General features: G+C 44.5%; 1 protein-coding gene across 2 annotated transcripts in view; it reads left to right on the top strand.

Moving 5' to 3' along the window:
• The window catches only part of cabp2b (calcium binding protein 2b), a 20555-nt gene extending 10585 nt beyond the window's left edge, over positions 1 to 9970 (top strand). The window contains exons 1-6 of one of the 2 annotated variants that reach the window (XM_046322817.1): positions 2248 to 2682; positions 5862 to 5892; positions 6016 to 6150; positions 6612 to 6721; positions 7231 to 7378; positions 7696 to 9970. In XM_046322817.1, coding sequence (XP_046178773.1) covers positions 2638 to 2682; positions 5862 to 5892; positions 6016 to 6150; positions 6612 to 6721; positions 7231 to 7378; positions 7696 to 7721 — 495 coding nt within the window. In that variant the 5' untranslated portion in view covers positions 2248 to 2637 and the 3' untranslated portion in view covers positions 7722 to 9970. Of the gene's footprint in view, positions 1 to 2247; positions 2683 to 5861; positions 5893 to 6015; positions 6151 to 6611; positions 6722 to 7230; positions 7379 to 7695 lie in introns of those variants that run through there. The other variant, XM_046322816.1, reaches the window with a different exon arrangement.
• Positions 9971 to 11243: the final 1273 nt, after the last annotated feature.

Raw genomic sequence — 11243 nt, 5'->3', positions numbered from 1 at the left:
AAACTGACACTGCAGCATAGAACTGACCTCAACATGCCCCTGACTAGGCACCCTGTCACTGCTTACGTAGAAATACATTTGATTGATTGGTACATTTCATTGTAATTAGAGTTAGTGTGTCAGCGCAAAAGGCAAAAACAAAACAAAGCAATACTTGGATACGAGACATATACTTGTTAGAGTTAGACACTAGTACTTGCTGAGGATTTATCCAAAATGTTCACTTGGTCTAAGCCCAAATCTGTCCCCAAAAGTACAGAGGAACTGTGGTCAGTTGATCACGTAACAGACATCTGTCACCCAGTCAATCTTAGCACTCTGACTTCTTTTCTACTACTATCGCCATACGTCCGGGTTTGTGTGGCCATGAGAGAGAGAGAGAGAGAGAGAGAGAGAGAGAGAGAGAGAGAGAGAGAGAGAGAGAGAGAGAGAGAGAGAGAGAGAGAGAGAGAGAGAGAGAGAGGAGAGGGAGGGAGGGAGAGGGCCATAGGGAGTAAAAAGGAACATTACCAATCTACAGTACTGTATAACCAAATATTGAATGAATATTTGGCAGAATTTGAAGCCAAGTTACAATCGGATAATCCTCGTCTTCGAGTGTTCACGGAATGTCACACAATGTATATCCCACTGTTGTAAAACACATGCACATACCCACGTTACCAAATAGCCTGGAAGTTGCCAAAGTACTTAGTTCCACAGCTGTGCGTCATACCAAGTCCCAGCTGGAGGACCAGGCCTATCCTAGAGTTCACCCCTCTGTTGACCTCTGCCCTGACCTCTGATGGTATGGAACTCTCTGGATAGTGGTTGGGTCCCGCTAAGCACCAATGGGCATAGATCTGGCTTACCTTTTGCCAGTCCTAAGCTTAGCCATATGGGGGTGAAACACAAATCTGACCTTACACCAGCATCTATGGACCCTTTCCTTTGCCTTCTACCCAAAACCTGAGGATCATCAGAAGGACAATGGCATAGAACAGTGTGCATTTGTTTTAAGATGTACAAAGGCAAGCTACAGTATGTTAAACATCTGCCCTGGTTGACAACACAGACATCCAATAGATCTCTCTCTCTCTCTCTCTCTCTCTCTCTCTCTCTCTCTCTCTCTCTCTCTCTCTCTCTCTCTCTCTCTCTCTCTCTCTCTCTCTCTCTCTCTCTCTCTCTCTCTCTCTCTCTCTCTCCTTATACAGCATGTCATTCCCATCACTTGTCATAGTATGTATTTAGTCATGTGAGTCAGTGTTGTGGCACAGAAACCCAGTTGAGGTCTTGTCCTGGCGTGTCTGATATTATATTTAGAGCATTAGAGCCTCTGTAATGTTGTTATCGTGCACCAATCAGAGATAATACTGCATTTGACATCCAATGATAGCCTCTGAAGCCTTTATCAATGCTAAAACAGACCAATCAGAACAGTCTACTGTAATGCGTGTATTTAGTTTGGATAGGGTTAACACAGACACACACACATGCAGTTAAAGGTGTGTGTGTAATTCTAACACAGACACACACACTCATCCAATGGTAGCCCAAGAACGCAGCTCCCAGGCTGTTTGAGCATCTGTTTCACTCTTGGTTCTTTTCTTCCTCGTTCATTTTCTCTTTCTTTTGCTTTCTCTCTGCTTTGTCCTCTTATGGCTTTCTCATTGCTTTTCATCCCTTGGCCAGTTTCATTTCCTCTTTCCTTGTCACTCGGGGAAAAGTCCATCCTCGTCTCTCCATCCAGTCCTCCACTTTTACCTTCTCACCATCTCTTTTCATCTTGCATCACCCCTCTCTCCACCCTGGACTCAATTTCTTCTTCCCCTCAATCTCCTTACTCTATCCGTTTCTCTTCTTACCCCTCCATCTCTCCCTTTAATCTGAAATGCAGGGAAAGGGATTAAATCCCTTGCGTTTGCCTCCTCTAATTCTCTCTGTCTCTCCCTCTCCCTCTCTCTCTCTCTCTCTCTCTCTCTCTCTCTCTTCTCTCTCTCTCTCTCTCTCTCTCTCTCTCTCTCTCTCTCTCTCTCCGTCTGCCTCTCATCACCCTACATATATGTAGTCATTTCTATGGTATAACAAGCCTTGCTCCAGGGAGAGAGATAGGGAGAGAGATAGGGAGAGACAGAGACAGAGAGAGAGAGAGAGAGAGAGAGAGAGAGAGAGAGAGAGAGAGAGAGAGAGAGAGAGAGAGAGAGAGAGAGAGAGAGAGAGAGAGAGAGAGAGAGAGAGAGAGAGAGAGAGAGAGAGAGAGAGAGAGAGGGGATTAAAAGACGGGGTAAAATTGAGGGTAGGAGAGAGAGAGACAGAGTAATTCACACATGGACAAAATGTCATGCAGCTCTTTTCTGTACAGACATAGAAGTGGGCTAGGTTTATGTTTGTTTATAGGCAACCGTAGTCACACAAAAAAAGAAAAACACACATCAGGAGTTTCATCTCTGATATGAACATCACTCTTCAGACCACAATGGGTGATAGGATGCCCTGGAGCCCACCTCAGAGCTCCAACGTTGGGTGGGACCTTTAAAACTCCACCGACAGGGGTGGAGCGAGAGAGCTAGACAGAAAATAGAGCAAGAAGGAAAACAGAAGCGAGAGGGAGGGACGAGAGAGGGAGGATAGAGTGTTACTTCACTTCGAGGATAGGGGATGGGGAATTGTACCAAGCCATCCATGAAAAACAAAACGAAAAAGGTAAGAGCAGTTCCATTTGCTTTTGCTTTTCCAAAGACATGGGACGAGAGAAGCTTCTGCTTGCTTGCTATTTCCTTGCCTATGTGTTAATGCATGGAGTATCATGAAGATATTGACTACATGTAGTTGCTCTGCATATGTTCTCCATTGAGAACAGGTCCTGTGTGCTTCTAAACAACTTTGCTATTGATCTAAAGGAACATTGATCTGAAACAATCTAACGTAATTCTTCTGAACAACTCCAGCAGAGGCAATCCATGACACTTCTTTTTCACCTGTCTGCATATTGTTTCTGCATCGGCGGTATTAGTACGGTGGAGACCTTTCTTTGATTTGATCTCCAAGAATGAGGAGTTCTTTATACTTGTGTTTCCTGAAAGGGCAGGCCCCGGGAACCAGATCAATGGTATCTGGTTTTATCAACTTAATACTCAAGTCACGCGTAGAGTAGTTATTGACTAGACGTACTCTGTAAGTGTGTTATGTAACATTGTGCTAAGTCCCTGAGGTGAGCTGAGTGTCTGTGGCCTGAACACTTAGCAGAATGAACACCCCAATCCAACACTGAGCCAAGACTGAGCCTTGAAAAACAGAGAGAGAGAGAGAGAGAGAGAGAGAGAGAGAGAGAGAGAGAGAGAGAGAGAGAGAGGGACAGGGACAGGGACAGGGACAGAGAGAGAGAAGAAGAGAGACAGGGACCGGGACAGGGACAGAGAGAGAGAAGAAGAGAGACAGGGACCGGGACAGGGACAGAGAGAGAGAAGAAGAGAGACAGGGACAGAGAGAGAGAAGAAGAGAGACAGGGACCGGGACAGGGACAGAGAGAGAGAAGAAGAGAGACAGGGACCGGGACAGAGAGAGAGAGAGAGAGGAAGAGAGACAGGGACCAGGACGCACACACAGAGAGAGAGAGAGAGAGAGAGAGAGAGAGAGAGACAGGGACCGGGACAGAGAGAGAGAGGGAGGAAGAGAGAGACAGGGACAGGGACAGGGACCAGGACAGAGAGAGAGAGGGGAAGCATGACCTTCTTGTAACCAATACACATACCACCATGTAAACAGACAGAGAGTTCTACTTATTAGGCTGATGAGCCACTGGCTGACAGGGTTTAGACAGGCAGAGTTAAACTTCCTAAAAGAGAAGAGATTGCCAATCCTTTCCTGTACTGTGTGCTGTTTCAACATCTGATCTCCCTGAGGACTAGTGCTGTGGACAGCTGGCTGTCAGACCCCAGCAGACAGAGAATGAAACAGAGTGTGAAACCAACGACTGTTGGGTTCACTAGTTCTGCATGATTCTGGTTCTAAGGGGGCCGTCGAGCCCCGGGGGGACAAGCGGGGAACAGGGGGCCAGGAGGGGCCACGGTCGGAGGGCGAGGAGGAATCGGGCGAAGACAAGGATTTTAAGGCGCCCCTGTCTGCACTGGTCCAGAACTGCACCGTGTTACACAGCATCGTGGGCCCTGCCTGCATCTTCCTCAAACAGGGCTTTGCAAGCAGCCAGATCGTACGTACACGCACTAGTGAACACGGACACACTCATCACACGCACACATACACACTTACAAATGCATACTAAATCATTCACGCACACAACGCCACTAACACACACACACACACACGTCATCATCGTTATGTCACTTCATTTTCACCACGTGATATTCTCTCCACAATTAAGTTGTCATTTCACTTTCATAACCATCATGGGACAACCAATCAAACTTGCTATATAAATGATATAGTGTAAAATAGTCTGAGAGGAGGCGAACCAAACCTTGATGTGTTGGCACGCTGTGTACACCGAGTGTACAAAACATTAGGAACACCTTCCTACTATTGAGTTGTGCCCCCTTTTGCCCTCAGAACAGATTCAATTCGTCGGGGCGTGGACTCGACCAGGTGTTGAAAGCGTTCCACAGGGATGCTGGCCGATGTTGACTCCAATGCTTCCTACAGTTGTGTCAAGTTGGCTGGAGGTCCTTTGAGTGGTGGACCATTCTTGATACACACGGTAAACTGTGGAGCGTGAAAAACCCAGCAGCTTTGCAGTTGTTGACACACTCAACCCGGTGCGCCTGGTACCTACTACCCTACCCCGTTCAAAGACACTTAAATATTTTGTGTTACCCACCCTCACCCTCTGAATGGCACATGTCTCACTTGTCTCAAGGCTTAATTATTATTATTTTTTATCTCCTCCCCTTCATCTACACTGATTGAAGTGGATTTAACAGGTGACATCAATAAGGGATCATAGCTTTCACATGGATTCACCTGGTCAGTCTATGTCATGGAAAGAGCTGGTGTTCCTAATGTTTTGTACACACAGAGCAGATCATATACAGGGAGACTCCAAGAAGAACATCCGTGGTAAAGGCTATAAAGAAAAATAGAACTACAGGGATTTTCTCTTCCTATACTGCACCACACCGGAACAGGCACCACCGACAGTGTGTGTGTGGTTGCACCGACAATGCACATTATGTGTACAAGGGTCTCACTCATACTAAACCTCCCAAATCTCCTAATCTCCAGCTGTTGCCAGGGGCAACCCTCCCTATGGTGATGTACGTAGACGTAAAAGTATTTTTTACCCGTTCCATAACACAAACAAATGTCATCTGTATACATTTAGATTCAGATATATCCTTTAGACGTAATGTACCAGATAGATATCGTATTTAGTCTGACTTTGCAGAGCATCCTGGCTTACTCTTTCTACTAAATGTGTGTCTACTGGCCCGCTACAAATCACATGCACGGCCCTGCCTTAAAAAGTCTTCTCTTTCATCAAAGGAAACCAAACGGCAGACCTTCTGTCTCTCTACCCCGACTTTCCTCTCATCCCCCTGCTGCCTTTGGCCAATTGGCTCCCATTGTCTTTGTGATTGAAGTGCGTTGTGCATTTCGGGATATCAGTGGTTGGACATGTGTGCTTTTTGTCGACCTTTAGATTTTCATCTGTGCATTTGACTGCGGTGTTTGTGTCAACGTAGAGGCATGCGGCGTACGTTGGTCTGATCGTGGGTACGTGTGTAAACAGACTGTGTTGTTGTCATACGTCTTGTGTGTTTGTGATGTACATGTGTGAGTGTGTGGTGTGGTGTGTGTGTGTGTGTGTGTGTGTTCATGTGCAACTACCAGTCTGCTTATGTGTGTCCCTCTGCTACCTCCGACAGGACAGGGACCTACGACCCGAGGAGATTGAAGGTAGATTACACCCCTCTATCTGACATAGTCATAATCATAAACCACTACACGTGTTTCAGTGTAGATGATCCAATTCTTACCCTGTGTGTGCGCTTGTATGTCTGTGCCTGTGTGCGCGCGCAGAGCTCCGCGAGGCGTTTCTGGAGTTTGATAAGAAGAAGAATGGCTACATCAGCTACAAGGACCTAGGAGAGTGCATGAGGACCATGGGCTACATGCCCACAGAGATGGAGCTCATCGAGCTTGGCCAGTCCATCTGTGAGTCTGACGTCATCATCAACATGAGACGGGGGAAACGCCACAGAATCATAGAATATCTGAAACTCTAGAGTGGTGTTATTACAACGAATGATGGACCCAGGAAGCACGGAGTCAGTAAAGAAAGACATTAGCCGAATCCATAATGTAACTGTGAGTAATAGTAGTCGTGTTCCCGAGGGCTCCCGAGTGGCACAGCGGTCTAAGGCACTGCATCTCAGTGCAAGAGGCGTCACTACTGTACCTGGTTCGAATCCAGGCTGTATCACATCCGGCTGTGATTGGGAGTCCCATAGGGCGGCGCACAATTGGCCCAGCGTCGTCCAGGTTTGGCCGGGGTAGGCCGTCATTGTAAATAAGAATTTGTTTTTAACTGACTTGCCAAGTTAAATAAAAGTTTAAGAAATGTAAAAGAAATGTAAAATTTTTTATATACATATTTTTTTTCTTCTGGTCTGTAGGTGGGGGAAAACTAGACTTTGAGGACTTTGTGGAGCTGATGGGCCCAAAGATGCTGGCAGAGACAGCAGATATGATCGGAGTGAAAGAACTGCGAGACGCATTCAAGGAGGTCAGTCTTTCTCTCTCAGATCGTGTGGCTCGAAGCTGACAGAAATGGTTGCGGTCTCTCTCAATGTGAGTAACTGTCACTATATCCTCTCTCCTCTCCCCTCTCTCCCTTTCTCTGTCTCTCTCTTTTGTCTTTGTCTCTTTCTTTCTTTCTCTCTCTCTCTCTCTCTCTCTCTCTCTCTCTCTCTCTCTCTCTCTCTCTCTCTCTCTCTCTCTCTCTCTCTCTCTCTCTCTCTCTCTCTCTCTGTCTCTCTTTCGCTCTCTCTCTCTTTCTCTCTCTCTCTCTCTCTCTCTCTCTCTCTCTCTCTCTCTCTCTCTTTCTTTGTTCTTCTGTCTCTTTCTCTGTCTCTCCCTCTTGTCTTTGTCTCTTTCTTTCTCTCTCTCTCTCTCTCTCTCTCTCTCTCTCTCTCTCTCTCTCTCTCTCTCTCTCTCTCTCTGTCTCTCTTTCGCTCTCTCTCTTTCTTTGTTCTTCTGTCTCTCTCTCTTTCCCTCTCTCTTTCCCTCTCTCAGTTCGATACTAACGGTGATGGTCAGATCAGTATAATGGAGCTTAGGGAGGCCATGAAGAAACTGATGGGAGAACAGCTGACAAACAGAGAGATTGATGAGATCCTCCGGGATGTGGACCTCAACGGGGATGGACTGGTCAACTTTGAGGGTGTGTGTGGGTTGATTCTTCTATCCTTGTGGGGACCTAAAATCCCCATATGCGTGCGTGCGCATGTATGCGTGTATGCGTGTGTGTGTGCGTGTGTGTGTGCGTGTGTGTGTGCGTGTGTGTGTGCGTGTGTGTGTGTGCGTGTGTGTGTGCGTGTGTGTGTGCGTGTGTGTGTGCGTGTGTGTGTGTGCGTGTGTGAAGTTTCAGTAATGAGTTATGTTTGTCAGAAACAGTGGCTTCAGCTTTTCTGTTGGTTTGTGTAGAGGATAATACTTTTTCCTTTTCCTCTCTCTGTCACGTTCTCTCTCTTTTCACAGAATTTGTTCGAATGATGTCACGCTGAGATGAACAGACGGAGTCGTTGTGCAACAACTGGAAAAGGGACCACTGCATTTGTAGTGAACATTCTTGCACCATGCTAGTGACTGAGCATCGATTCTAAAACGTTATTTCTGTTAAGCAGCACTTATAACGTTCATTTTGTTAAGCAGCACTTATAACGTTCTTTTTGTTAAGCAGCACTTATAACGTTCTTTTTGTTAAGCAGCACTTATAACGTTATTTTTGTTAAGCAGCACTTATAACGTTCTTTTTGTTAAGCAGCACTTATAACGTTCTTTTTGTTAAGCAGCACTTGTAACGTTCTTTTTGTTAAGCAGCACTTATAACGTTCTTTTTGTTAAGCAGCACTTATAACGTTCTTTTTGTTAAGCAGCACTTGTAACGTTCTTTTTGTTAAGCAGCACTTATAACGTTCTTTTTGTTAAGCAGCACTTATAACGTTCATTTTGTTAAGCAGCACTTATAACGTTCATTTTGTTAAGCAGCACTTATAACGTTCATTTTGTTAAGCAGCACTTGTAACGTTCTTTTTGTTAAGCAGCACTTATAACGTTCATTTTGTTAAGCAGCACTTATAACGTTCATTTTGTTAAGCAGCACTTATAACATTCATTTTGTTAAGCAGCACTTATAACGTTCATTTTGTTAAGCAGCACTTACAGTAAATTGAGTGAAATCCTGAGGTAGTTCTACAAATCTTATAACTCAAGATGTGACAAACGTGCATGACGGTGACAGGGTTCAGATATTACGTCATTGTTTCAGCACGATCCAGTCGGTAGTGGTTTGTGGGTAAAATCACCGGGGAAGCCAAGCCAGGGGTGAAAAAGTCAAATTACAGCCTATGTTTTGTGATAATTGCGTTGGTTGCTCAATAACCTGTTAGTTATATGCCTTCCCACCATGATATATAGGCAGAGACAATATAGGCCGAAGGCGGAGTCCACAAAGCATATTGCATGTAACAAACAGTTACGTGACCTACACCAGGGTCAAGCAAGTTAATGTTTCCCACATGCTCGGACCACTAAACAACTATTGGTTTAGAACCACAGACAGTTACTGCAAGTTGAAGAGAAAACAGGAGCTGCCTCCACTATTTCACCACCATTTCAGATTCATCAAATCACCTCGGCTTAGTTTAATACAGTGACAACTAAAAGATTTCTAAAAGATGTCAAAAAACAAGATTTCAAAAACAAGAAACGCCAATGACATCCTCCTCTCTATCATGTCGCCTAAACGCTCTATGACTCTGTCATACAGTACACGCTTTTAGGTTTTGTTGTCCTCGGCTACCTGGCTAAAAGTCTTGCTCGCTAGCCTAACTTCCGTTCATAGGTAACTAGTTAACGTTGGCCTACTACATCTAGCTACATATTGAACTTCCTATCAGACCAGACGCACAATGTATGAATTTATGGTTGGAACTGGATCACTGTTATAATCATTTTTTGGTACACCAGGACCATTCACAGTTGAGCTCGTTTATCTCAACGCTGATTGGTTATAATTTCTTTTAAACATGTATCAAGGGAGGCCAAATGCTTGCTGGCTTCCCTTGCGTTCAATGCTACAGGCGGCAACAATGTCATACTCTTTTTGGACCAGACAGCATCAGCTGGGCTACACCTACTAAGAAAGAGGGGCGCTGTTTCACTCTCTCAGATGCTTTCGTGAGATTCATTCAGCCTCTTCCGAAATTGAAGGAAAATTCTGAAACACAGAGAGACAAAAGAGGTCAAATGTTTATTGGTAAGTGTTTTGGGGAAGCCTGGCTTCCCTTGGCATCCATGAGTACACACCACTCTGTCAACTGAGGTTTTTTTTAACTACCGCGCTTGATATGGTTCAATTAATCAATAAATCAGCACAAATTTTCGGTTTTTCAAATTGCCGATGTTTTGATGCTAGGATTGAGATCATGCATAGTATGCTCTGCTCACAACAAAAATGACAGAGAGCAATGTACAATACGGCAAAATGTAGCAAAATGAGGAACGTGTGGTACTGTAAGTGCATGGGGGCCGCCATCTTTATACACCTCCGCTATAGGAATGAACATTGTTCTGTTGTAACATATCAAAATCCTAACGCATGGCTGTCATTATTATGTCTTATCTTTTAACAGTTAATTTTTTTTAGAAGTGAACATTTTTACTCTGTTTGTATGTGTGTTCAAGGGTTTAAACCTTGTTTGTAAAATGTGATGGGTTTTTTTTCAAATAAAAAAATACTCTGTGTGGTTTATATGTTATCTCAAATGTAATTATTTATATGACAGTTTTTGACTAATTAATTTATTGATGATAATTTTATCAAATGAGACACAATGTAAGACTAGGGGTGGCAGGTAGCCTAGTGGTTAGCGTTGGACTAGTAACTGAAAGGTTGCAAGATTGAATCCCCGAGCTGACAAGGTAAAAATCTGTTGTTCTGCCCCTGAACAAGGCAGTTAACCCACTGAAGTAAATGAAAATAAGAATTTGTTCTTAACTGACTTGCCTGGTTAAAAAGACAAAGGGGGACAGGATTCTAGATTATGATCCTTCATCTCTATGATAGATTCACTTTCTATGGCACCTCTTCTGTTCAAGGCAAATGAGCACATAGTGGGTGGGAAAAGATTAGTTTCAACCAACTCGACTAAGCAATTTTATGAACTTCTAAACATGACAATCAGAAAGTATTCACACAATATTTGCTGATTATTCTTTTCAACTTTCTTGAAGCTCTGTCAATTTGGTTTTTGATCATTGCTAGACAGCCATTTTCAAGTTTTGCATAGATTTTCAAGCATTTTGTCATGTTTTGTCTTATATTGTCTTGTCATTTTGCTTTTCCTTCTGTTCGTTTTCCCCCTGCTGGTCTTTTTAGGTTCGTTCCCCTTTTTCTCTCTCCCTTCCTCTCTCTCTTCTCTCTATCGTTCCGTTCCTGCTCCCAGCTGTTCCTATTCCCCTAATCAATCATTTAGTCTTCCCACACCTGTTCCCTATCTTTTCCCCTGATTAGAGTCCCTATTTCTCCCCTTGTTTTCCGTTTCTGCCCTGTCGGATCCTTGTATATTGTTCACCGTGCTGTGTCTTTGTATCGCCCTGTCGTGTCGTGTTTCCCTCAGATGCTGCGTGGTGAGCAGGTGTCTGAGTCTGCTACGGTCAAGTGCCTTCCCGAGGCAACCTGCAGTTTATTATCGAGTCTCCAGTCAGTTCTCGTGATTACGAGTGAAATTGTTTTTATGCTTTATTTACTCCGATTTGTCTAGGAGTATTGCTATTTCCTTAAACTGGATTAAAGACTCTGTTTTCGCCAAGTCGCTTTTGGGTCCTCATTCACCTGCATAACAGAAGGATCCGACCAAAGAATGGACCCAGCGACTACAGACGCTCGTAACACTGCCGTCGAGATCCAAGGAGCCATGCTCGGCAGACACGAGCAGGAATTGTCTGCTGCTCGTCATGCCATGGAGAACCTGGCCGCTCAGGTTTCCGACCTCTCTGGACAGTTCCAGAGTCTTCGTCTCGTG

The sequence above is a fragment of the Oncorhynchus gorbuscha genome, linkage group LG23, assembly GCF_021184085.1.
Source record: "Oncorhynchus gorbuscha isolate QuinsamMale2020 ecotype Even-year linkage group LG23, OgorEven_v1.0, whole genome shotgun sequence".
Classification (NCBI taxonomy): domain Eukaryota; kingdom Metazoa; phylum Chordata; class Actinopteri; order Salmoniformes; family Salmonidae; genus Oncorhynchus; species Oncorhynchus gorbuscha.
The sequence above is the reverse complement of the archived record's forward strand: the minus strand, read 5'-3'. Positions and strand labels throughout refer to the sequence as shown.